This window comes from Callorhinus ursinus, unplaced genomic scaffold, assembly GCF_003265705.2.
Source record: "Callorhinus ursinus isolate GAN/ISIS: 27379988/994484 unplaced genomic scaffold, GSC_fseal_2.0 scaffold22, whole genome shotgun sequence".
Taxonomy (NCBI): domain Eukaryota; kingdom Metazoa; phylum Chordata; class Mammalia; order Carnivora; family Otariidae; genus Callorhinus; species Callorhinus ursinus.
This window is the reverse complement of record NW_027397084.1, coordinates 23,944,906-23,971,162: the sequence shown is the minus strand read 5'-3', so window position 1 is coordinate 23,971,162 and position 26,257 is coordinate 23,944,906. Positions and strand designations below refer to the sequence as shown.

General features: G+C 34.2%; 1 protein-coding gene and 1 pseudogene across 12 annotated transcripts in view; one reads left to right on the top strand and one right to left on the bottom strand.

Annotated features, from left to right (window-relative positions):
* Window positions 1-26,257, bottom strand: part of FAM135A (family with sequence similarity 135 member A) — a 124,868-nt gene that overhangs the window by 37,372 nt on the left and 61,239 nt on the right. For all 12 annotated transcript variants that reach the window (XM_073905177.1, XM_073905176.1, XM_025890711.2 and 9 more), the window contains 2 exons: window positions 24,914-24,963; window positions 20,448-20,603 (listed from right to left, as the gene is read on the bottom strand). In XM_073905177.1, the coding sequence (XP_073761278.1) occupies window positions 20,448-20,603; window positions 24,914-24,963 (206 nt within the window). The remainder of the gene's footprint in view (window positions 1-20,447; window positions 20,604-24,913; window positions 24,964-26,257) is intronic.
* LOC141374775 (60 kDa heat shock protein, mitochondrial pseudogene) lies at window positions 4,650-5,612 on the top strand (annotated as a pseudogene).

Sequence of the window (26,257 nt, the reverse complement as noted above, 5' to 3'; positions counted from 1 at the left end):
ATAGAGGGCTGGAGTTGGATTCCCAGGTCAGTTAGGCTCTGGAAAGATAGTTTCTATTGAGACAAGTCTTTCTAAGAAGGACAGAATGCTCTGGATGTATTTTAAAACAGCTACCTCTCTCACCCCCTTACCCTCCTGCATGAGAGAGGGGATTTTCTCGGATCTTCACCATGAGAACCTGATTGGGTTTCCGGAGGTAAAACTCATGATGGAGTTCCCCTAGGACTGGGCCCCCTTGAAATTATTACTTCAAGCTTGTTCACACTGAGCCACCAGAAATTCATCAAATACAATTTAAGTTTTTCTACCCCACTACTGGCTCCAGTGGTGATTTCTGCTTGTGGGTTGGTCTCTGCTTTGGTCAGATGTGATTCTCTGTAACTGGCTATCTGACTGTCCAATTTTGGGGGCAGGAGTTTGCCCTGTGACTTCAATTCTCTAAAAGATCTAAGAAGATGTGTTGATATTCAGTTTGTTCAGTTTTTTTCTTGTTGTTAGGGTGGAAATGATTATGTCCAAACCTCTTACATGCCAAATTATAAACAAGAAGGCCAAGCAAGTACTTTTAAGCAATGATTATAATTGCCCAATGAGTGAAAGAAGCTGGATGTAATGAATGAAGAGGAAAGGAACTTCAGCAGAAAAATGGAATTGCTAAAAAAAAATTTTAGAAGTAAAAAATATATCTGAAATGAAAAATTTACTAGATGAGATTAAGAGCTGATTAGACCTTACAGAAAAGAGTGAATTCAAAACTAGAATCATGAAAATTATTCAATCTGAAAAGCACAGATTAAAAAAATGCTAAAAAACAAAGGAATATCAAATAATAAAGTACAAGTGAAATTAGAGTACCAGAGGGAGAGGAGAGGGGAAAATTGGGGCAGAAAAAAAAATATCTGAAGATATGATACCTAAAATTTTTGTGAAAATTGGAAAGAAAAGAATCAACCTGCAGATCCAAGAATCTCAACAAATCCCAAGCAAGATAAATACAAAGAAAACTACAACAAAGCATATCAGAGTCAAATTGCTGAAAACCAAAGGTTAAAGGAAAATCATTATAATAACTGGAGAGGAAAAATAATATAAATGACAACTGACTTCTCATCAGACACTATGCAGGCCAGAAGATAATGGTATTTTTTAAGTACTGAAACAGGGGAAACAATAATACAGAATATTGGCTGAACAACCCATCAATAAACTTGACCTAATTTAATTTAGATCTATGGAATACTACATCTAATAACTTTAGCAAGGCCATAAGAGTATACAGTTAATATGCGAAAATCAATTGTACTTCTATATCCTAGCAACAATTGTTTAGAAAATGAAATAAAAAGACCATTTATGACAGCTTCAGATAATATAAAAAACTTATGAATAAATTTAAGACACTGAAAACTACAAAACACTTCCAAGAGACATAACAGAAGACCTAAATGGGGAACGATAATGTGTCTACAACATATGATGAAAGAGAAAAGTCTCTCTACATAGACCTACAGATTATGCAATGTAAACTAAAATCCAAGCAAGACTTTTTAAAATAAAAACTTACCAGCTGATTTTAAATTTACACAGAAATACAAGGGATCTGGAAGAGATAAAACAATCTCAAAAAAGAAGAAAAGAATTGGAAAATGTACAACTAATTACCTGACTGCAGGACTTACTACAATAACACAATCAAGTTAGGGGGGTATTAATATAAAGATATGTAAGAAATCAATGAAACAGAAAAAAAGGCCAAGAAATGGATTCAATTTATTAGTTAACTGAACCTCAACAAAGATGCTAAGGCAATTCAATAAAAGAAAGCCTTTTCAAAAAATGGTGCTGGAATTGTAAAGAACTGTTTTCTTAATTTCTCTTTCTGCTACTTTGCTATTACTGTATGGAGATACAATAGATTTCTGTATATTAATTTTGTCTCCTGCAACTTTTCTGAATTCATTTATAACTTCTAATGGTTTTTTAGTGGAGTCTTTAGAGTTTTCTTTATATATTATCATATCATTGGCAAATAGTGACGGATTTACTTCTTCATTACCAATTTCAATGACTTTTATTTTTCTTGTCTGATAGTTGTGGCTAGGACCTTCCTGTACTATGTTAAATACAAGTGGTGAGAGTTGACATCCTTGTCTTTTTCCTGATCTTAGAGGAAAAGCTTTCAGTTTTTCACTACTGAGTATGATGTTAGCTGTGGGTTTTTTCATATACAGCCTGTATTATGTTAAGGTATGTTCTCTCTAAACCCACTTTGTTGAGAGTTTTTATGAGTGGGTGTTATATTTTGTCAAATGCTTTTTCTGCATCTTTTAAGATTATATGGTTTTTATCCTCTGTCTTGTTAATGTAATGTATCACACTGATTGATTTATGAATACTGAACCATCCCTGCATCTCTGGAATAAATCCCAGGGACAGCAGTGAGTGGTATTGTTAATGTACTGTTAAATTTGGTTTGCTAATATTTTGTTGAGGATTTTTGCATCCATGTTCTTCAGGAATATAGGCCTGTAGTTTCCTTTTTTTGTAGTGTCTTTGATTTTGGTATCAGGGGTAATGCTGGCCTCAAAGAATGAGTTTGGAAGCTCTTCTATTTTCTGGAATAGTCTGAGAATGGGCATTAATTCTGCTTAGATGCTTGGTAGAACTCACCTGTGAAGATCTGATCCTAGACTTTGGTTTGTTGGGAATTTTTTGATTACTGATTCAATTTCATTACTAGCAGTGGATCTGTTCAAATTTTCTATTTCTTCCTGATTCAGATTTGGAAGACTGTAAGTTTCTAAGAACTTACCCATTTCTTCTAGGTTGTCCAATTTGTTGGTATATGATTTTTTATAGTTCATTATAATCCTCTGTATTTCTGTGGTATCAGTTGTTATTTCTCCTATTTTACTGCTGATTGTATTTCCTTGAGTCTTCTCTCTTTTTTTCTTTATGAGTCTGGCTAAAGGTTTGTCAATTTTGTTTATTTTTTCAAAGAACCAGCTCTTGATTTCATTGATCTTTTCAATTGCTTTTTAGTTTCAACTTCATTTATTTTCATTCTAATTATTATTTCTCTCCCTCTACTATTTTTGGACTTCCTTTACTAGTTCCTTTAGGTATAAGGTTAGAATGTACAATTGCACCAAGAAGAATAAAATACCTAGGAATAAATTTAACTGAGAGGTGAAAAGACCTGTAATCTGAAAACTACAGGACACTGATGAAAGAAACTGAGGATGACACAAATGAAACACTATTCCATGCTCATGGATGGGAAGAATTAATATTATTAAAATGTCCATGCTACAAAAAACAATGTACAGATTCATGCAATCCCTATCAAAATACCAACAGTTTTTTTCACAGAATTAAAACAAATAATCCTAAAATTTGTATGGAACCACAACAGATCCCGAATAGCCAAAGCAACCTTGAGAAAGAACAAAGCTGCAGATATCACAGTCTCAGATTTCAAGATATACTACAAAGTTATATTAACTGAAGCTATGTGGCACTGGTATAAAAATAGACACACAGATCAAGAGAACAGGATAGAGAGCCCAGAAATAAACCCATGCTTATATGGTCAAGAATATACAATGGGGAAAAGACAGTCTCTTAAATGGTGCTGGGAAAACTAGACAGCTACATTCAGAAAGATGAAGCTGGGCCATTTGCTTACAACAGACACAAAGATACCATAAATTAAAGTCCTAAATGTGAGAACTGAAAGCGTGAAACTCCTAAAAGAAAACACAGGCAATAATCTCGTGGACATTAGCCTTAGCAACATATTTATGGATAGGTCTCTTTGGCAAGGGAAACAAAAGCAAAACTAAACTTTTTGGACTACATCAAACTAAAAAATTTTTGCACAGTGAAAGAAACCATCAATAAAACAAAAAGCCAACCTACTAAATGAAAGAAGATATTTGCAAATAATATATCTGATAAGGTGGGGGGAAGCCTGGGTGGCTCAGTTGGTTAAGTGTCTGTCTTCGGCTCAGGTCATGATCCCATGGTCCAAGGGTCCTGGGGCTCCCTGCTCAGTGGGGAGTCTGCTTATTCCTCTCCCTCTGCCCCTTCCCTTCCACACCCCCAGCCCCCTGCTTGTGTTCATGTGTGCTCTCTCTTTCAAATAAAATCTTTAAAAAAAAAATCTGAAAAGGGGCTAATATCCAAAATAAAGAATTTGTATAACTCAACATAAAAAACACAAATAATCCAATTAAAAATGGGCAGAGGGCCTGAATAGACATTTTTCCAAAGAAGACATACAGATGGCCAAGAGACACATGAAAAGATATTCCACGTAACTAATCATTACGGAAATGCAAATCAAAACCACAAGCTATCACCTGACACCAGTCAAAACGGCTAGTATCTAAAAACAAGCATTGGTGAGGATGTGGAGAAAAGGGAATCCTTGTACACTGGTGGTAAAAATATAAGTTGGTGCAACCACTGTGGGGGTTCCTCAAGAGATTAAAAATAGAAATGCCTCTCTGCCTGCACATCCTGCTGCTGCCCCCAGAAATGCTTTACCAGCAGCCCTTCACCAAATGAGGTCAGTGTCCAGGGCTCCTCATCTCACTTGGGCCTGTGCCACAGATGTAAAATTTGGTGCAGATGCCTGAGCCTTAATGCTTCAAGGTGTACACTTCACCTTTTTAGCTGATGCTGTAGCTATTACTATGGGGCCAAAAGGAAGAACAATGATTACTGATCAGAGTTGGGAAGTCCCAAAGTAACAAAAGATGAGGTCACCATTGCAAAGTCAATTGACTTAAGAGATAAATGTAAAAATATTGGTGCTAAACTTGTTCAAGATGTTGCCAATAACACAAATGAAGAGGCTGAGAATGGCACCACTATTGCTACTGTTCTGGCGAAATAAAGAAAATTGATAAATCTTGAAGATGTTCAGCCTCACGATTTAGGAAAAGTTGGAAAGGTCATTGTGATCAAAATTGATGCCATGCTCTTAAAAGGAAAAGATGACAAGGCTCAAGTTAAAACATGTATTCAAGAAATCATTGAGCAGTTAGATATCACAATTAGTGAACATGAAAAAGAAAAGCTGAATGAATGTCTGGCAAAACTTTCAGATGGATAGCTATGCTGAAGGTTGGTGGGACAAGTGGTGTTGAAGTGAATGGAAAGACAGAGTTACACAAGCTCTTGTTGAAGAAGGCATTGTTCTGGGAGTGGGTGGTGCCCTGTTCCGGTGCATTCAGACTTGGATTTAACAACTCCAGCTAATGAAGATCAAAAAGTTGGTATAGAAATTACTAAAATTCCTGCAATGAGCATTGCTAAGAATGCAGGTGTTGAAAGATCATTGGTAGCTGAGCAAATTAGGCAGAGTTCCTCAGAAGTTGGTTATGAAACTATGCTTGGAGATTCTGTGAATATGGTGGAAAAAGGAATCATGGGTCCAACTAAGATTGTAAGAACTGCTTTCCTGGATGCTGCTGGAGTGGCCTCTCTGTTAACTACAGCAGAAGTTGTAGTCACCGAAATTCCTAAAGAAGGACCCAGGAATGGGAGGAATGGGTGGAATAGGAGGTGGTATGGGAGGTGGCATGTTCAATTTCCTAGGATAGTGCTATACCATTAATAATGAACTGTGAGAGGAAGCTCAAACAACTTCAGAAAAGTCAGTTGATGGAAATGACTGAAGAAAAGGCTGGCTGATGTTTAAGAAAATCACTATAACCATCAGTTACTGGTTTCAGTTAACAACATATAATGGTTTACTGCTGTCATTGTCCATACCTACAGATAATTTATTTTGTATTTTTTAATAAAAAGACATTTGTAATATTCCTGATAATTGAGTGCAAGAGCCATGTACCAGTGTATTTTTACTACTGTGGATTTTAGTGCTTGCCATTACCAGATGAAAAGTTAAGAAGCAGCCTTTCTGTGGAGAGTAAGAATACTTGTGTACAAAGCAGAGAAATACCAATTATATGATAACCTTCCTGTAATAAAAATTTGTTTAAAAAATAGAACTGTCATATGATCCAGTAATTCCATGGCTATTTACCCAAAGAAAAGTGAAAACACTAATTCGAAAATATATATGCACCCCAATGTTTACTGCAGCATTATTACATTAGCCAAGATATGGAAGCAACCAAAGCATCCATCAACAGATAAATGGATAAGAAGATATGACATACACACACACACACACACACACACACACACACACACACAGAAATATTACTCAGCCATAAAAAAAGAATGAAATCTTGCCATTTGCAACAACATGGATGAACCTAGAGGGTATTATGCTAAGGGAAATAAAAACAACAAAACAAACAAAAAAACCATAAACAGACTCATAAATACAGAGAACTGGTAGATGCCAGAGAGGGCGAGGTTTGGGGGATGAACTAAATAGTGAAGGGGATTAAGAGGTGCAGACTTCCAGTTATAAAATAAATAAGTCACGGAGATGAAAAGTATAGCATAGGGAATATAGTCAATGATATTGTAGTATCGGTATATGGTGACAGATGAGATGGTGACTACACTTAATCATGTTGAGTACTGAGTAATATATAGAACTGTAAAATCACTCTGTTCTATATCTGGGACTAATATAACACTGTATATCAACCATCTCTCTCTCTCTCTCTCTCTCTATATATATATATATATATATTTTTTTTTTTTTTAGAGAAAGAGAGCAAGAGTGCATGTGCATGAGTGAATGGGAGGGGCAGCGGGAGAGAGAGAATCTTAAGCAAGCTCAGTGCTCAGCACGCAGCCCAACCCAGGGCTAGATCTCATGACCCGAGATCATGACCTGAGCTGAAATCAAGAGTCATATGCTTAACCAGCTGAGCCACCCAGGTACCCCAATAAAAATTTTTTTTAAATGGTGCTGGAACAACTAAATGGACTTACTGAAAAAAAAATGGATCTTGACCTATACCTTAAACCATGTTCAAAGGTTATTCAAGATGGACAATGGACCTAAGTCTAATGTTTCTAGAGGCAAACAAAGGATCGTATTTTCATGACCTTGGGAGAGGCAAAAATTTCTTAGGGCACAAAAATCAGAAAAATAGAAAGAAAAAAAAGATAAATTGAACTTAAACAAGTATTTTCATCAAAATACACTACCGACAAAATGGAAAATATAAGCCCCAGACTAGGAGAAATAGTTTAAAGACATATAGATATATTTGACAACAGACTTGTAACCAGAATATATAAATATTTCTAATAGGTAAACAATAAAAAAACCCCAATTTAACACTTTAGAAAACTGAATTAAAAATTTTTTAAAAATCTCAATATTATTAGTGATCAGAGAAATGCAAAATAAAACCATAATGAAATACTACCTCACATCTACTACTGTGGCTAAAATTAAGAATGATAACATCAAATAATGCAAGGATATGAGCAACTGGATCTCTCATACATTGATGGTGGAGTTTAAAACTGTATGGCCATTTTGAAAAAAATGATTAGTGGTTTTTATAGTTAAAGATAAATCTACTCAATGATCAAACAGTTCCATTCTGAAGTATTTATGCAACTGAAATCTCTCACAAAAAGATGTTAGTTTCTTTATTCATAACATCCAAGAAATGAAAACAAACCAAACAATCAACAGGAGAATAGATATAAATGAACTCTGGTATGCCATGCAATTGAATACTTCTCAGCAACAATAAGAAAAGAATGAATTATTGATATACACACAGCCTGAGTCAATCTAAAAATGGGTAAAGTAAGTCAGACACAGAAAGAGTACGTATCATATTACTAATCTATATGGCCTTTAAATATAGATAAAATTAAATTATGGTTATAGAAATCAGAAGAGGGGTTGCTTATGGAATGTGAGAACCGACTGAAAAGAAGCACAAGGTAATTTCCTGAAGTAATGGAAATGTCCTATATATTGACTGGGGTATTAGTGACATAGGTAAACAGATTTGTCAAAATTCATTTGATCATACACTTAAAATTTGTGATTTCAATGGATTTAAACTTCAATAAAATAAAAATAAACCCTCATTACTTTAAGATTAATACATATATTCTAACACCTGATAGACTGTCAGAATAAAATCCATGTTCCACTCTTCTCATATCCTCAATCATCTGTTGGCCGTGTAGTTTATATAATCTATTGTGTTTCACTGACACTGGGAGTTGGTATACTGGCCTAGCTCGCTGTAATCAATGACAAACATGAATTGCTAAGTCTCCTAGATCATATAACTCATAACTCTCTAGAACCTTAACTTCTCAAGAAGACTGAATTCAACTCAAACTCAAACTCACTTATGTCCAAGTGTTTTGACATACAGCCCCCTTTGAATCCATGTATAATGCTTTCATGGGAAATTTTATCCCAAGTCATTTGTGTAACACTAAACTTCTATTCATTAGTTTGGTAAGGGTGTATTTGTGATCACCACAACATAACAATGTTTTGTGCTAATTTTTACAGGATCTTTACAAAGTTTATTTGCACTGATATTCAACACTTGCCAGTGTAAAGTTCAATCTCTAGCAATAATGATTAATATGTGTACCTATTTTTGACTCCCTTGTCAGGTAACCTCTAAAGTCATTTAAAACACTATCACTGATAAGCTAACATGCTTTCTCTAAAGTGTTTCCAAATAGTGATGAGAATTTTAGTGATCTATTCCCTGAGTATTTTGTTTTGGAATGTTCTTTAAAGTCACTTAAGGAAGCTCTTTCTTTCATTTGCCACCATGTTTCATACAACCCTAATCTGTGACTTTATTCCTGTTATATTGAAGACAATACATTTTTCCTCTTATTTTGTGTTCAAAATAAAATTGAGAGAGGACTCAATAACACGATGTTTTTGAGAGCTTAAACAGAAAGTAAATTCCTCTTTTTCTGCAGGATAATCTCTTGAGGGGTGGTAAAACCTCACCTTCCATTAAAAGCATATATGCCAATACTGATTAAAGATAATAAAATTTATTCCCTTTCATTTTTTCACCAGTTAAGAGGTTAAACAGAAGAGGGAGAGATTAGATTTTATGCCTGGTTTTTAAAATATGTTACCAATGATACTTCAAGAAGCTTGTATGATTATGTATAAAATTTAGATCTCTTGAATGTAAAGTTTCTTTGCTAAGCCTCTCTGAGGACTACAGATTATACATATATAGATAGATACATAGATATCAGGCATGAGAATCTACTGTAACACAGGCATATACATTAAGTAAATTTAAATAAAAAAATTTTTTTCTCCCTTGCCATGTGGATGTTCTCCCATTGCATGTAATAAATTAATGATTCCAAGAAAACTATATTGGTAGCACTCATAAATCTAACACCTTCTTTCAATTAAAAAAAGGGTTAAGTTATACCATTTTAAAATTTTACTTGATTTAAAAATTTTACTATGGAAATAACTGTTGAATATGTTGGTCTTAATTTATATGATCCTTTTATTAAAAAAATAAGTTTAAGACTTTTCTTCCTGTTCTCATGTCCTGTGCATCAAAAGACGCTATCAGGAGAGTAAAAAGGCAACCCATGAATAGAAGACAACATTTGGGGCATCTGGGTGGCTTGTCGGTTAATGGTCCGCCTTCGGCTCAGGTAATGATCCCAGGGTCATGGGATCGAGTCCTGCATCAGGCTCCCTGCTCTGCCTCCTCTCCCCAAGTTGTTCTCTCACAAATAAATAAATAAATAAATAAATAAATAAATTAATTAATTAATTAATAAATAAAATCTTTAAAAAAGAAGAAAATATTTGAAAATAATATATCTAACAACAGTCTAGTTTCCAGAATATATAAAGAACTCCTACAACCCAATAACAAAAAGACAGCCAGTTAAAAAATGGGAAAGGACTTTGAATACATACTTCTTTGAATACACATTTCTCAAAGTATACAGACAGCCAACAATCACACAAAAAGATGCTCAACATCATTAGTCATTAGTGAAATGCCAGTCAAAACCACAATGAAACACCACTTTGCAACCCAGTAGGTTGGCCATAATAAAAAATACAAAATGATAGAAAAATATTTGTGAGGATGTGGAGAAAGTAGAACCATCGAATACTGCCAGTGGGAATGTAAAATGGTTCAAGTGCTATGGAAAACAGTCTGGCGGCTCCTCAAAAAGTTAAATATAGAATTACCATACAACTCAGAAATTCTACTCTTAGGTATACACCCAAAGAAATGAAAACAATAATTCAAATAAATACTTGTAATGTTCATGGAAGCACTCTTCACAATAGTCAAAGGGTGGAAAGAACCCAATGTCCCTAAATTTGGGTTGGAATTCAGCTCTAAAAAGGAAGGAAGGACTGATACATGCTACAACATGGATGAATGATATGAAAGAAACCAAACACAAAAAGTCATGTATTGTATGATTACCTTTATATGAAACATCCAGAATGGGTAACTCAGACTCGTGTTTGCTAGGGAATGGCGGGAGAAAATGGGTAGTGACTGTTCAGTGGGTGTGGGGTTTCCTTTTGGGGCGATAAAACTGGACTGGAACTAGGCAGAGGTGATGGTTGCACAACATTGTGAAGGTACCAAATGCTACTAAATTGTACATGTCAATTGGTTAATTCATGTGATATAAATTTTTTGTAAAAAAAAGATAAAAAAAAATAGGGGCGCCTGGGTGGCTCAGTCAGTTAAGTGTCGAACTCTTGGTTTTAGCTCAGGTCATGATCTCAGGGGTTGTGGGATCAAGCTCGCATCAGGCTCCACACTCAGTGGGAAGTCTGCTTAAAGGTTCTCTCCCTCTCTCCTTTCCCTGACTCTCTCTCTGTCACGGGTACATGAAAGCACACATGCTCTCTCTAAAATAAATAAATGAATCATAAAAAAAAAAAACACAAAAAACTAATCTAAACCCATCTCTCCAAAAATTCAATGTTAGGTAACAGTTACCTCTAGACATTATATTACATATTACCTATGCTTTTCACTGTTCTCTTTCTGTGGTGCTGTCAATAAATGATGCTTTGATTTTCTAGCTATTAGATCATCTGTGGTATGTTTAGTGTTCCACAGTAGTTTTTATAATAAATTCCAGGGAATATATGTAAATGGAACTTTCTCTTTAAATCCAACTGGAAAAAGATCCAAAATCATATTTTGCATCACAAGATGATCACTGAAAATTATGTCTGAGATTGTGTTTCTTTTTACTTTTAAAATATGAATAGCATAGCAAACCAGCATCATAATGAACGGTATGCCAATGCTACAAGTCTGGGACTACGATTTTGTTTGAAGTCTTAATTTACTTCATTTTTCTTATTTTACAAATGCATGGGAAACAGATGAAATATGAAAGTATAAGATCTGTATCTCCTCAAGGGTTTGCATCCCCTCTCTAGCATGTACAAGCCATGTGGCTTTGGCCAACTTATTTCATTTTCATTTCACTGTACTGCTTTCTATTTCTCCCTTCAGATGTTAGTATCTACTTAGTATAGTTAGATGCTCCAATGCTGGGTCCATATATACTTAAAATGGTTGGATCTTCTTCATGAGCTGACCCCTTTACCATTATGTAATGACCCTCTTTGTCTCCTGTTACCATTTTGGCTTAAAGTCTATTTTGTGTGATAGAAGTATAGCTATCCTTTAAAAAAAAAAAAAAGTGTAGCTATCCTTGTTCTTTTGAGGTTTCTGCTTACATTGAATCTTGTTCCATCACTTCACTTTGTTCCTATGTAGGTCCTTAAAGCTGAAGTGAGTCTCTTGTAGGCAGCATATAGTTGGTTCTTTTTTTTATCCACACAGCCACTCTCTGACTTTTGATTGGAGAACTGAATCCATTTACATTTAGAGTGAATACTGGTATGTAAGGATTTACTAATGCCATCTTACTAGTTATTTTCTGGCTGTTTTATAGTTCTCTTCTTCCTCTCCTGCTGCCTTTCTTTGAGAACTGATGATTTTTGATAGTGCTATGCTTTGAGTCTCTTCTCTTTATCTTTTGTCATCTACTGTAATTTTCTGCTTTGTGGTTATCATAAGGCTTACATGAAACACCTTGTAGATATAACAGTTTATTTTACACCGATAACAGTTTAACTTCAATCTCATTCAAAAACTCTATCCTTTTATTGTCCTCCTTTTATGCTTCTGATGTCATAATTTACCACTTTAAATAATATGTATTCATTAACAAATTACTGTAGCTATAGTTATTTTTAATATGCTTGTCCTTTAACCTTTACATTAGGATTCAGTGATTAACATACCACATTACCATAGTAGAGTACTGTGAATTTGACTATACACTTACCTTTACTGGCATGTTATATATTTTCATGTTTTTCATGTTGTAATCAGTACCCTATCATTTTAGTTTGCAAATTCTTTTCTGCATTTCTTGTAAGGCAGGTCTAATGGTGATGAATTACCTCAGCTTTTGTCTAGGAATATCCTTATTTCTACTTTCTTTATGAAAGATAACTTTGCCAGAAAGAGTATTTTGATTGGCAGGTATTTTTTTAAGCATTCTGAATATATAATCTCACTCTCTTCTGCTCTACAAGGTTTTTGCTAACAACCCCACTGATTGTAGGTTACAATCTTTTGTAGGTTACAATCTTTTTCTTGCAACTTTCAAGATTATCTTTTTGTCTTTGATCTTTGACAGTTTTATTATAATGTATCTTGGACAGGATCTTTTTAGATTTAGTTGGTTTGGTGACCTAATGAGCTTTATGTACTTGGATATCCAAATGTCTTCCCATGTTTGGGAAACTCAGTAATCATTTCTTTAAATAGGCTTTCTGCCCTCTTCTCCCTCTCCTTTTGCTTCTGGAACTCCAATTGTTAAAAATTATTTCTTTTGACGGGATCTCACAGATCAGGCAGGCTTTCTTTACTCTTTGCTCTCCTCTGATTGGAATTTCAAGTTCCTATCTTTTACCACAGATTCTTTTTTCTGTTTGGTCCCTTCTGCTGTGACTGTGCTATCTGTTGCATTTGTCATTTTATTCACTGATTTCTTCAGCTCCAGAATTTGTTTTTGGTTCTTTATGATTTCTATCTTTGTTAATCTTCTCATTTTGTGTATTGCTTTCCTGATTTTGTTGAATTGTCTTTGTGTTTTCTTGTAGCTCACTGAGTTTCCTTAGAATAGCTATGTTGAATTCTTTATTAGTTAAATCACAGATTTTTTGGGTTTAGTTACTAGAGGATTGTGATCTTTTGGTGATGTCATGGTATTTCATGTTCTTTGGAATTAGGTATTTTTTCTTTGTTTGTTTGTTTGTTTGTTTGTTTGAGGGGGGAGGGGCAGAGGAAGAGAAAGAATCTTAAGCCCATGTGCGGAGCCTGACATGGTGCTCGCTGTAACAACCTGAGCCGAGATCAAGAGTCAGACGTTTAACCAACTGAGGGATCTAGGTGCCCCTCATGTTCTTTGGAGTTTTGCATTGCCACCTTAACATTTGAAGTAGCAGCTACCTCCTCCAGTATTTACTAACTGTCTTCAGGGCAGAAATATCTTTCTTCAGTCCTGCCAGAATTTATGAGGCTTTCTCAGACCTATGGATACATCTGCTCCGTATTTCTTGCTCCCTCTTGTGGCAGACCTTAATATTGTATTCCTTCTCTCCTTCCGGCAACACACAGGCTGAACGCTGACCCCCGGACCTTTGTTTCCTAAATGTGGTGCTACAGCTCCTTTGTGGTCTCTTCCTGGCCTGCAGCTACAGATGTGCTAAAGCCTGCTCTCACTACTCTCTTTAGCAGTGCACACAGGGAGCCAGCTGCAGAGCAGAAGGGAGATTGTGGGTGAGGCATGTGGTATGGTGGAGGTTCCCATGGCCAGTTAGAGGGATCTACAGGTGAAGCTGCCCAAGCAGCTCATGGCAGACTTTTAACGGAGTCTGTGACGCAGTGAGTATGATGAGTACCTTTAATACCTTCTGAGAGTCCCATCTGCCACTCTCCCAGTCTCTTTCCACCCCACACCCCAGCCATGGAGCTCCTGATTTAGTGCTCTAGATGGGGTAAGAGAGAGAGGGAGAGAGAAAGAGATGAGTCTCTTTGGTAATGGCCTGCACGGCTGGACAAGCTGGGTACTCACTCATCTGTTCTCCCTTTTCTCTGCAGGAAAAATCATAGGCCAAGAAGGGTTCTCGTAGATCTAAGCTGCATTCTCTTGGGTGAGAAGTGATGTATGTAAAGACAAGCTATTCCTCTTGCTAGAACTGGAATGCATCCAAACTTGTATTTTTTTTTTGCTTCAGTGGAATGCTGAAACTTCTCTGGAAATGTGAACTTGCACAAGGGCTCTCTCAACCCTGGATAACTGTCTAAGTCACTGCTCCCCAAAGGGTCCCAGACTGTAGCCAAGAGGAGCAAGAGCTGGTAAACAGGTTACTACAGGGTTTAGTCAAGACTGAAATCTGTCTGCTTATTATCCAGTGCACAGGTGGGTGGGAGGCCTTCAGGGTTCCTTGGTATATGGTTTTGGATCCCATAGCTCTCACAGTTCATTTTTGTTGTGGGTGGGACAAAAACAAGGGACATTTTATACTGCCATCACTGTCTTTTATCTTTTTATGTAATATGGGGCACTGGGAACCGTTCACATATTAATAGTCTCTATGCTTTAATGTGAACACGTATGCCATGTGACTACAGAATTCTGTAAATCTGGATGACTTAATTTTCTAAGAACCAGAAAATCTGCCCTTTCTGAATCTTGATATTAAATAACATGGTAGAACAAATGTTAAACTAATTCATTACATTGTTCTCTACAAGTAGAGACTTACATTTCCTCTTTTTAGTCCAACTCTTTGCCTATTTACTTTCAACCCAATAAGAGATTCCATATCATATGTTCACTTCTGTGAGTTAGTTCAACTGTGCTGCTTTTGAATACATTATTAGCCTACAGACTTTATTATAGCCAATTCTGTCTCTATACAAATAACGAATGACCTTTGGACTACTTTGGTTATGGCAGGCATAAGCAATGTATTCTCGGAATACTCATATATTTTATGAACAAAGTTTCTGTTTAACTGCATAAATGGGAATCAAAGGACATAATATACCACCATTTCCACAGTGTTTGTGATATATGGCAGGGCAGGGTATGGTTAAGTAAACAATAAGGCATTCTCTCGCCATGTTTTAATTACCCTTCCTTGTTTCTTTTAGGAGTTAAATAGGCCCTATTTTGTTATCTGGAATGGGGCATAAAAAAAGAAGCTCTAGGAAAAATTTCAATTTTTCTTTGGCATCTGAATTTTCCATAAACCCGATTTTTGTCTTGGCCTTCCTTCTTTGCCCCTTTTAACGTTGTGTTCATCAGCTTCTCTCTATTGAAGTTTACACCTTCTTGTTCTTATTCTACCTCAGACAACCCCATAAAACATTATGCTACAAAGTTGCTTCGGATCCTTGCTATCATTCTCTTGTTCTATTTTGAGAGACGGCATATCAAGTGGTAAAGAATGCAGGCTACGGAGCCATAGTGCTTGGGTTTGAATCCCATCTCTGTCACTTACTACTTGGTAACAACAAATAAGAACAAACTTACAGCCATAATGGAAGGATTTTACCACACTTTTCTTTATTTATTTGAGAGAGAGAGAGAGAGAGAGAGAGAAAGCATATGAGAGGGGGGAGGGTCAGAGGGAGAAGCAGACTCCCTGCCGAGCAGGGAGCCCGATGTGGGACTCGATCCCGGGACTCCAGGATCATGACCTGAGCCGAAGGCAGTCACTTAACCAACTGAGCCACCCAGGCACCCGTTACCACACTTTTCTTGATAGTTCATAGCACTAGCAGCCATAAATTCGTTAAAAATATGAAAAATTTGAACAAAATTATTTATAAACTTCACCTAGCAGACATATTTAGAACACTTAACCCAACAACCTGATGAATATACATTCCTAATATAGGTAAAGAAAGTCTTAAGGAATATTAAAGTACTGAAATCACAGACTGTTTCCTAACCACAATGAAGATAAACCAGAAATCAACCACAAAAAAACAACTAGAAAATTAATATCTTTGGAAACAAAAAAACATACCTCTGATAAAGGCTCTTTAGTTATTAGCAAGAGACAAAGATATAGTCAGATTACCTCAGGCTGTGTGGGATTTTTATAAGGATACAGAGTAAAGTAATGACATCCAGGGAACTGACTCTGTAGACAAATAGCCAGTGCTTGTGAAATTGGAGTGCTGTTCATTGCCATTTAGTAAATAACAACTACACTAATATCCTAATATCACTCTAGTAACTGTTGTTTCAGAAACAAGCATTTGTTGTTCCCTTTTCTAGTTATTCCTCTATTCTCATGTTTCTCTCTCTGACACTCTCTGCTTTGCTTTTAACCCTTTTTACTTTCATCCCTACCTTAAAATAGTTGGCTTATTCATGGCTTCTACTGTCTCATGGCTTTTGCCTATGACCTTCTTTCTCTCTTGGTTTCTGCCACTGTTTAGTAACTGAGTCTCTTCTTTGTGTTCCATGTTTAAATTATTCAAGAGAAATAATCTGAATTCTTCAGTCATTCTAATAGAAACCACTCCAAATCAGCAGAGTTTATGCATCAGCTCCCTACAAAAATTACTAGTCTTCCTCATGTCCATGTTGTAGATGACTACCTCTGGGCTAAGTGCCAACCTCTAATTCAGGATTGCAGAGTTACTTGATACAACACGTGATAACTTTTGAACAAGAACCATCTCTGGTCTCTTATTTCAGAGGATGACTGATTTTGGAAAGGCACTCAATTTCTTGGATTTCTGAGCAAGGGAAAAATGACAACTGCTAATATAGGACAACATACCTAGTGTATACTTCATAATAGTTTTGTTTACCTTTATTGCTTTAAGTCAAAGATTTCCCAAATTATTATTGGTATGCTGCGAGAGTTCCCATTTGGGGGTAGTGTGTATAAAGTCGTTCCTATGGACTCCTGTCATTGACTAGTATATTGTTTCTGTTTATATCCAGAAAATGAAGGAAGAGATGCATTTGTTATTTTAATAAACCATTTTTATACTGAGAAAAAAAAAAACAACTAAATAACCCTGAATCAAAGAATATATTGCTCACAAAAATTAGAAAATATTGAGAACCAAAGGATAAAAAGAACAACATATCAAAACTTGTGGAATGTAGCTAAAGCAGTACTTAGGGGAAAGCTTATAAGCTTAAATGTGTGTAACACAAAAGAGGAAATGCTACAATTAATAAGCTAAACATCTACTTATAGAAGTTTTAAAAAGACAGCAAAATAAACCTTTAGAAAGTAAGAGGAAATACTAAAGTCAAAAGCAAAACACACAAGAGAGAATTAACATCAAAGTTAGTTCTTTGAAAAAACTAATACAATGACAAACTTCTGGCAGGACCAATCAAAAAAAAAAGAATGAAGATATAAATAACTAATATCAGGAATGAAACAGGAAAACACTACAGATACTGCAGATGTTAAAAAAATTGAAGGTATTATGAATTATCTGGTGCCAATAAATTAATAAATTTAGAACTCTTTAAAAACATAATTTACCAAAACTGAAAAAGAAATAAAATAAAATGTAGTATTTCCAAGAATATTGTTCACCTGAATTGAACCACAAGGAACATAATACATATAACAGAAACCCAAACTGAACAATGGTCCACAAAACTACTGACCAATACTCTTCATGAAAGACAAAGAAAATAGAAGGAACTATTCCAGATTGAATGAGTCTAAAGAATTTAAAGGGTCATGACAACTAAATGCAATGTGTGTTCCTGAATCTGATTCTGGAAAAGGGGAAAAGTCACAAAGGACATTATTAAGACAAATGATAAAATTTAAAATGAGTTTCACATTAGATATCAGTATTGTATCAATATTAAATTCCATAAAGTTGATCACTTTAGTATAGTTAAGTAAGAAAGTATCTTTGTTCTTAGTCAATATACCCTGAAGTATTTATGGATAAGAGAACATGATGCTGGGGCGCCTGGGTGGCTCAGTCAGTTAAGCATCTGCCTTCAGCTCAGGTCATGATCCCGGGGTCCTGGTATCAAGCCCCACGTCAGGCTCTCTGCTCAACAGGGAGTCTGCTTCTCCCTTTCCCTCTGTTCCCTCTCTCTCTCTCAAATAAATAAAATCTTAAAAAAAAAGAAAAAGAACATGATGCCTCTAACAAATGATTCAGGGGGAAAAAAAATCCACGTACATATATACCTATTTATAAAAAGAAGGAATGATAAAGAAAATATGCCAAATGGTAACTTGTGATTCTGGTGAAGAGAATATAGAAGTATTCTGTACTACTTCAGTAATTCCTCTGTAACTTCTCTATTATATTTTATAAGTTTTATGATTTTGTCTTTCATATTTGTTTTCAAGCCAACTGGAATTGAATTTTATATAATATTTTTCCACATGAATACCTAATTGTCCCAACATCATTTATTTAAAGTCTGAACTTTTCCTTGATGATCTGCATATATTATGTCCAAGTACGGGTAAGTCTATGTCTGGCCTTTTTCTTCTGTTCCACCTACACTAACACTAAAGTTAACACCTCTAGTTTGTCAAAAGACAGCAAAAAGACAGTGAAAAAAACCAAACTGTGACACAAGAGAAGATTTATTTACAAAGATATAACAAAGGCCAGTATTTAGAATACATAGAAAGTATTCCAAATCAAGAAGAAAAAGAAACGCAATCCGATAGAAAAATGGTCAATTTGAACAGGCACTTCACAAATAAGAAATCTACACAGCCAATAGTCACATAAAATAGTGCTCAACAGCACAGGTCATCAGAGAAATGCAAATTAAAACCACAATGCTGTAAGACTGGCAAAATTTTAAAAGTTTGCCACAATCAAGAGTTTGGGAGTATGTGGAATAACAAGAGCTCTCATCAAGTGTTGGTGGGAGTAAAAATTGGCACCACTTTGGAAAACAGTGGGGCATCTGCTAGTAAATAACTTTTGTTATGCATATCCTATGGTATAGCAATTTCCCTTACAAGAAAATAATTAATTCAGAGAAACTGGCATGCCAGGAAGTATGTACAAGAATGTTCACAGTAGCTTGGTTTGTAGTAAATATAAGTTAGAAGCAATCCAAATGTCCATCAACAGTAGAGTGGATACACAAATTGTGGGTATAAGCAAATGAAATACATCACACCAACGAAAATGAACCGTCTATAGCTACTGACAAAAACATCGATTAATCTCACAAACACAATCTTGAAAGAAGCAAGATAAGAAGAATATACACTGTATCATCTCATTTATATAGAATTCAATAACATAGGCTGAATAACATAATAGACTGAAACAACTGGTGTTATTTAGTATGCATAAATAGATGGTAAAAAGAGAAGTGATGAACTCATCACAAAAGACAGGATGATGATTACTTCTCAATGTCAGAGTGAGAACAGAAATTGGAAAAAACACAGAGGTCTTCTGTGGTGTTGACAATTTTCTATTTCCTGATCTGGGTGAGAGTTAAAAGGATATGTGTTTTTAATTACTTGTTAAAATGTGCATGTTTTATGCACTTTTCTGACTTTCATAATATGTTTTATAATTAAGAAAAGAAAAACAAGAAAAAGGAAAAAAGAAAACCTAGTGTTTTTGAGGACCTGCTAGTAGGTCAGGAAAATTAGTGTGTGTATAGGACATACAAGGAGATAACTGGAAAAGTAGTCAGATGTTTAATATATCAAAGCCTCTTGATAAGCTATACAATAAAATTGTACAGAAATTTCTGCACAAGGTCCACAGTAAGCCTATAGCAAACATGTATGTCTAGATTACTCCCCCTGACCTTCCAAGTTTATAATACACACCCCTAAATGAGACAAAAGGAGGAAAAGTTGGAGATAAAGATTCTAGATTAGTTTAAGATGGCTCTCTTATTCCTGATTTCTATTCCTAATGAGACCTGGCTATCTGACTATAATACCTATTCTTGGGTTCCAGGGGCTAGCCTATATCGTTTATTTTCCTATTTTAGTTACATTTAGATGACTTTTCTTACTGGCAGGGGTTATAACTGAGATAGATCATGTGCTCAAACAACAGGGCACCTGGGTGGTTCAGTTGGTTAAGCAGCTGCCTTCAGCTCAGGCCATGATCTCAGGGTCCTGGGATGGAGTCCCCCGTCGGGCTCCCTGCTCAGCGGGGAGTCTGATTGTCCCTCTGCCTCTGCCCCTCCATCCCCTCTTGTGCTCTCTCTCGCTCTGTTCTCTCAAATAAATAAAATATTAAAAAAAAGAAATCAAACAATAATACAACAGTAAATGTCTCTTTTCTAATTTATCAACATATGGATAAATATTAGGCCTTTTATTCATAAGAAATTTCTAAATATAAATAATAATACTCATCAAAATGTTCTAACATCACTTAACTTACCCTCAAAGTATGGTGCTCTTGCGCTAATAAAAGTCTTAGTTCTTCATGTAGTGTTATAACTTCCAGAAACTGTCCCCATAAAGCCATTAGAAGTGAACAAAGTTGTGCAAGATTCATATTTATAAGTTCTGCCAGTTCATCAGGATTTTCTGTTTTCTGAAATGACAAGAAAAGAACTTCACTGCTTCCTGAGACTTACCATGTCTAAATTTAATGTGTTATTGAGAACATTAATACAAAAGCAAATTTTTGGTTTTAACAAGAAGTGTGTGTGTGTGTGTGTGTGTGTGTGTGTGCACGTTCTTATATGTGTAGAGACCAAGTGACCAATGGCTTTTTCCTATGTGATAGTTACTATAGCAACAACTTAATTGATATTTTAATATCTGAGATATCTTGTTACTGAAATAGTGTCAAATATAGCTTAAAATTACAAATCAGGATTTTATAGAGCATGATCAACTTCAAACACTAAAATTCTGAGAATTTTAAACACAATGTACAAATCATGATTAAAGTTCTAAAAGTTATAAAATTTTTGGAAGATAATGAAATCTTGAAATAAGATTTTTTTCTCCAATCTGCTAAGTAAAGTACTTAAAAGATCTGTAACTCTTCAGAAGGGACAGAGGTACCTTCTAAAGTACTAACTGCTTTTCCTTCACTCCTATGTTCCTAGGTGCCATATTACTTGTGGTAATCCTCTTAGAGAGTCATCAAACACTTCTTTCTCTTTTGTAACAATTCATTTACCCACTGTTTATTGAGCACATTTTAAATGCTAGGGCCCACATTCCAATCTAACTCAAAGATTAATATGAGAAACTCAGAAAAGTGGGTAAACAATTTTAATATACTATTATGAGTGTTCTAATAGTGGTATTAAATTATCCTGTTTATTTAAATATTCACCTAAACTGATGATACAAGTTAAAAGTAATGAATTATACAATAAAATGCAGAATCTTCTATAAGGCATTTGGATTTCTTGAATAGGTAAAATAAGGATTTTTGGACAAACAACAATAAAAGACCATAAATCAGAATGATTCCTTCTCTTTTGGACAAGCTTTTCTTTGATTCACTGAGGCAACAGTGTTCAGGCAGAGAATATCTTGCTGGAAATATATGTCTTCAATTACTAGTCATACTAGGAAATCTATCTTAAATATATAGAGAGATGCTGATTTCATTTCCCCAACCTAAAGAAGGTAGAAGTAGTCTATTCAGGTTAAGGTTGAAAGCCACTCCCATACTATCTATATAGTAATGACTGCTAAATCTTTATATCTGTATCACATCTCTCCAGAGCTCTAGACCCATTGCCTACCAGATGACTATATTTGGATGTAAAACGAAAGGTATTCAAGTTCAGTATCTCCTAAAGAGTACTAATTATATCTCTACCCTCCCTTTCTTAAAAAAAAATCTCAAAACATTGCTTATCACATATGATATATCCTTACTCAGTTTATTTTTACTTCATTTTGAAGTCAGCAATTCAGCAGGCTTTTCTCCTTCCCCCTGCAAACCGAGTTTCCATTTATCTATGCTAACTCAGAGAGAACATAAAACAAAAATTCAGCAAAATTATTAAGAAGGGAAGGGATGGTGCTTTGTTCACTTTCGTGACTTTGATTACCAGTACACAGCAGTCACTCAGTATTTACTGAGTGAATAAGTGAATGAATGAATAAGGAATTATAGGCTTCAGTTAAGGAAAAAGTGCCCCAAATTTTTGGACAAACTCAGAAAATGTTGAAAAATTCCAGAATTCTGGAATGGAAGCTAATAGAATCAACATATAATAAATATTGATTCATCAATGTACAATAAATCTACAGATGTATTTTGCCCCAGGAAATAGTTTATAAATGTATTAGAAATGAAGCTAACAAATTTTTCATGTCTCTCTTAAGAACATACAGAAGATTAAAGTATTCTCTAAAATAAATGGAAACATGCAGTCTTGTTCCAAGAATGGTTTTAATGGAGTTTAGAAAAAGAAGACTTGAATAAGCATTTGACAGTAACTAGACAGTGTTGTGTAAGGCAAGCAATGCTATTCTTAGTATAATCTACACACAAGTAGAAATAATTCTCTTGGTCTTACCATAGGTTGAATAATGTAAACAACTCTTTTTTTTTTTTAATCCCCTGAGAGCAAGGCTGTCTAGATACCTTGCAATTATTAATTTTACTTTTCAGAAATCATGGCACCAAGGTTCTAAGGACTTTAGTATTTTCATTATTACTAAAGCATCTTTTCAAACATAAATTACTCCTGTAGTTTACATAAATCTTTACAATGTCTCAAAAGATAAATAATAAAATACTTTAATGTCAAAAAGGAAATTAGGATTAAGTTTGACAATCTGTTTTATATGTATAAATGCAAGAATAATAAGATCTTACATTTGTATAGTATTTCCTCAAATAACATTCATTATCTTGTCTTATATGGACATGCACTTTTTCATAGAAGTCACTGATCTTGTTTGATTACAAAATATTGCTTACTTAAAAAGACTTGAAAAATAGATAAAGAAAAGAAAAAAATTACGTTCATTTTAGTGTAGAGTCTTCCATTTTTCAGTTATACACATAAACACTAGAATCAGATAAACTATTATGCCATTTTCATTGAATGAGGATTTCCCTCCATCATCACTGAAAGCACATTTTTAAGGTTATATAACTTTTTTAGATTGTAAGTGTCCCATACTTCATTTAACCACTCTCCTATCATTGGGTATTTACTCAGGTTAATATTCTTATATTATTAATTATAATGTATATGAGTCTCATTGTTTGTTTAGTACTGGTTGAGAAGTAATACTCTGTCTTTGGATATATATACTGCCAAATTAATCTCTGAAAAAGATCTCCAAGGTGAGAGATCTATGAGAGAGATACAAGAATCTGTATCTTACCACAGCTCAACAGCATTACATTATTAAAAAATCACAGCTGATCTGACAGGTTAAAAAAGGTATGAGAATATTTAAAATTTTGTTTATTTGATAGTGAAACTGAATTTGTTTCATTTGTTAGCCTATTTTGTAAATGGGTATCCTATACAAACTTGAAAAATGGGAAGTACCAGGTTTTCCCATTGATTTGTAAGAACTCTTCAAATATAATTGTATCTTTTGTCTATTCTATCTGCTGCCAAAATTTACCCTAGGTTGTTGATGTTAAACTTTATGATGTCCATTTATATACTGAAATTTAAATGTGTACCTAAAAAATTTATTAGTAATACATGAATACACGTAGTATTTTAAAAATTTAGTACAGATGGATATAGAGCAAAGAATAAAAATTTTCCTTTATAATCCCATCCTTCATGCAACTCTTTTCTGTATTTTGTTAACAGTTTAGAATACATACACACACACATATGTATAATATATATGTATCATATGTGGATAATTTCCTCTATAATAATACACATTTTTAAAGAGTTTTTCTAAGTCATTATTACCTTTCTTCAAGTAAGCTTTAAAATAAATCAAATTTTAACATTTCCAATGGTATTTTGATATGGATGCATCAATTATTAACTTAAAAACCTGTAACTTCCCATGATTATTTCTCTTTCCATTCAAAAATATGTTTATTTATTCAAATATCTCAGTGAAATAGTGCAAATTTTTTTCACATTAATTGCACACATTAAGATTACTTCTAAATGTTTAAAGTTCTTTGGGGCAACTATTATAACAACATTAATGATTCTTAAAGAAAATACTTCTCTTATTTGAGCTGTGGGGAAAGCCTCTAGGAGAGTACACAAAATTACTTGTATCCTGCATATGTATAATTTTATAAGAAGTAGATACCTTTTTCAAAGGGGTCTAGTCCTCATTCAAATTTACATACAGAAATACATTCCAAAGCCAAATATATGTTTTTGTTTGATTCAAGTCTCTGATTTCTTCCATTAATATAACTGAGAGTGAAATACATAGTCATCTTAAAATAAAACATTTAAAATAGAACATTTAGTTCCACGGCCAAAAAAAAGGGAGGGGATAAGAAAAATCAATTTAATTTCAAGAATAAACTAGTGGAAAAATGGTCTGAGACACAAACTGATCTACTAAAATAAAACAATTTTTATTTCTAAACTATCATTTTACAAAAATATGTAAGTTTAAGGATGCTTTAAAAATTTGTCTAGAAATTCTTTTGAGTAAACTAACTGAAGAAAGAAAGTGCACACTTTTGATAGTTAATCGTCTTTGCTATTTCATTTATATGCAGAATAATGTAAATTTTAAAGATAAGTTAACTTTATGAAGCCAAAAGTCTTGAATCAACTAAGTTGTGATTCTACCATGATCAACCATTTGAGGAAGGATAAATCATTATTAAGTTTTCTTAGATAAAATATTTAGAAGAGGAAACAGAAATCCACTCAAATAACTTGATAATGTTAATTTAAAAAAAAATCCAAGTACCTTAACTTCTTCACATAGTTCAGTAAGTCGCGCTTCTACATCCATTTCCTCTGAAAGGAGTAAAGAGTAATTAGAGGAAATATTTCAGTGTTAGATCTGAAAACTATTCTGAAATTATCTAAATACAGTTGGCCCCTAAACAATATGGGGGTTCGGGGCATCAACGCCCCCCCGTGCACTCAAAAATCCATGTTTAACTTCTGACTCCCCTAAAACTTAACTACTAATAGCTTACTAATGACGAGAAGACTTATCAATAACAAACAGTTGATTGTACGTTATATGTATTATATGTTGTATTCTTATAAAAATAAGCTAGAGAAAAAAGTGTTAAAATCGTAAGAGAAAATACATTTATAACCCTATTCTGTATCTATTCAAAAAAAATCCATGTATAAGTGGACCTGTGCAGTTCAATCCCAGGTTTTTAAGTGTAAATTACCTTTAAAAAACCAGAAGGTTGAGAAATATCTGGACTATATTCAATGAAGTGCATTTCAATGTAATATATCATCATGAACACATTAATCATGCATATAACATGATAACTATTAAATTCTACGTTGTGATTATTAGTGTTCCAATTCTCATAAGAGGCTAACACTGTCAAGGAAATATTGCCTGTGGACCTAAAGTAACTTGCACAACTGCATCACAGAAAAGATAAAACATATAGTTAGGTTTTACTGCATTTCATACACTGTAAATTTCAATAAAGTTTAGCATTTGTTTTAGATGTATACATGCTTTGTTTTTTTTTTTTTTTACAAAAGGTGTTCCTAAAAATTTCAAGTCAAATTAATTTTTATAGCCAAAACATTTAAAACACACCTGGAGCATAGGTTATTTAATGGTAATGAATGTCAAATCTTTTTCAACAAAAATTAAGTTTCTAATTTAGTTTAATACATTTTTTTCTAAAGATAGCCTAAAACTGAGGCAAATTTTTTCCATACAATCCTAATTTAATGTATGCTATAATCTCTATAAGAAGTGTACAGATTAATTTACAATTAAAATAATATTTATAAGGGACTATAGAAACTAAGAGAACAGAAAGGTTTATTGGTTACCTTTTACAGGGAAGGAATTTCACTAAGGCCTGAAATATGCTTAGATACACCTAATTTTTAATTAGAAATCAAACTAAAATGAGTTCTCCTACAGGAACTATAGTAGCATAGTTGTAATCACACAAAATTCCATAATCCTGTTGTTCCACAATCTTGTTAACTGGTTATTCTCACACAAAGGCAAGAATAGATTCTAGGGACATCCCTGAATTTATTCATCAGCTCATTATCTCATAAGGCAGACTTCAATGTATACTATTTGACAAAAAGA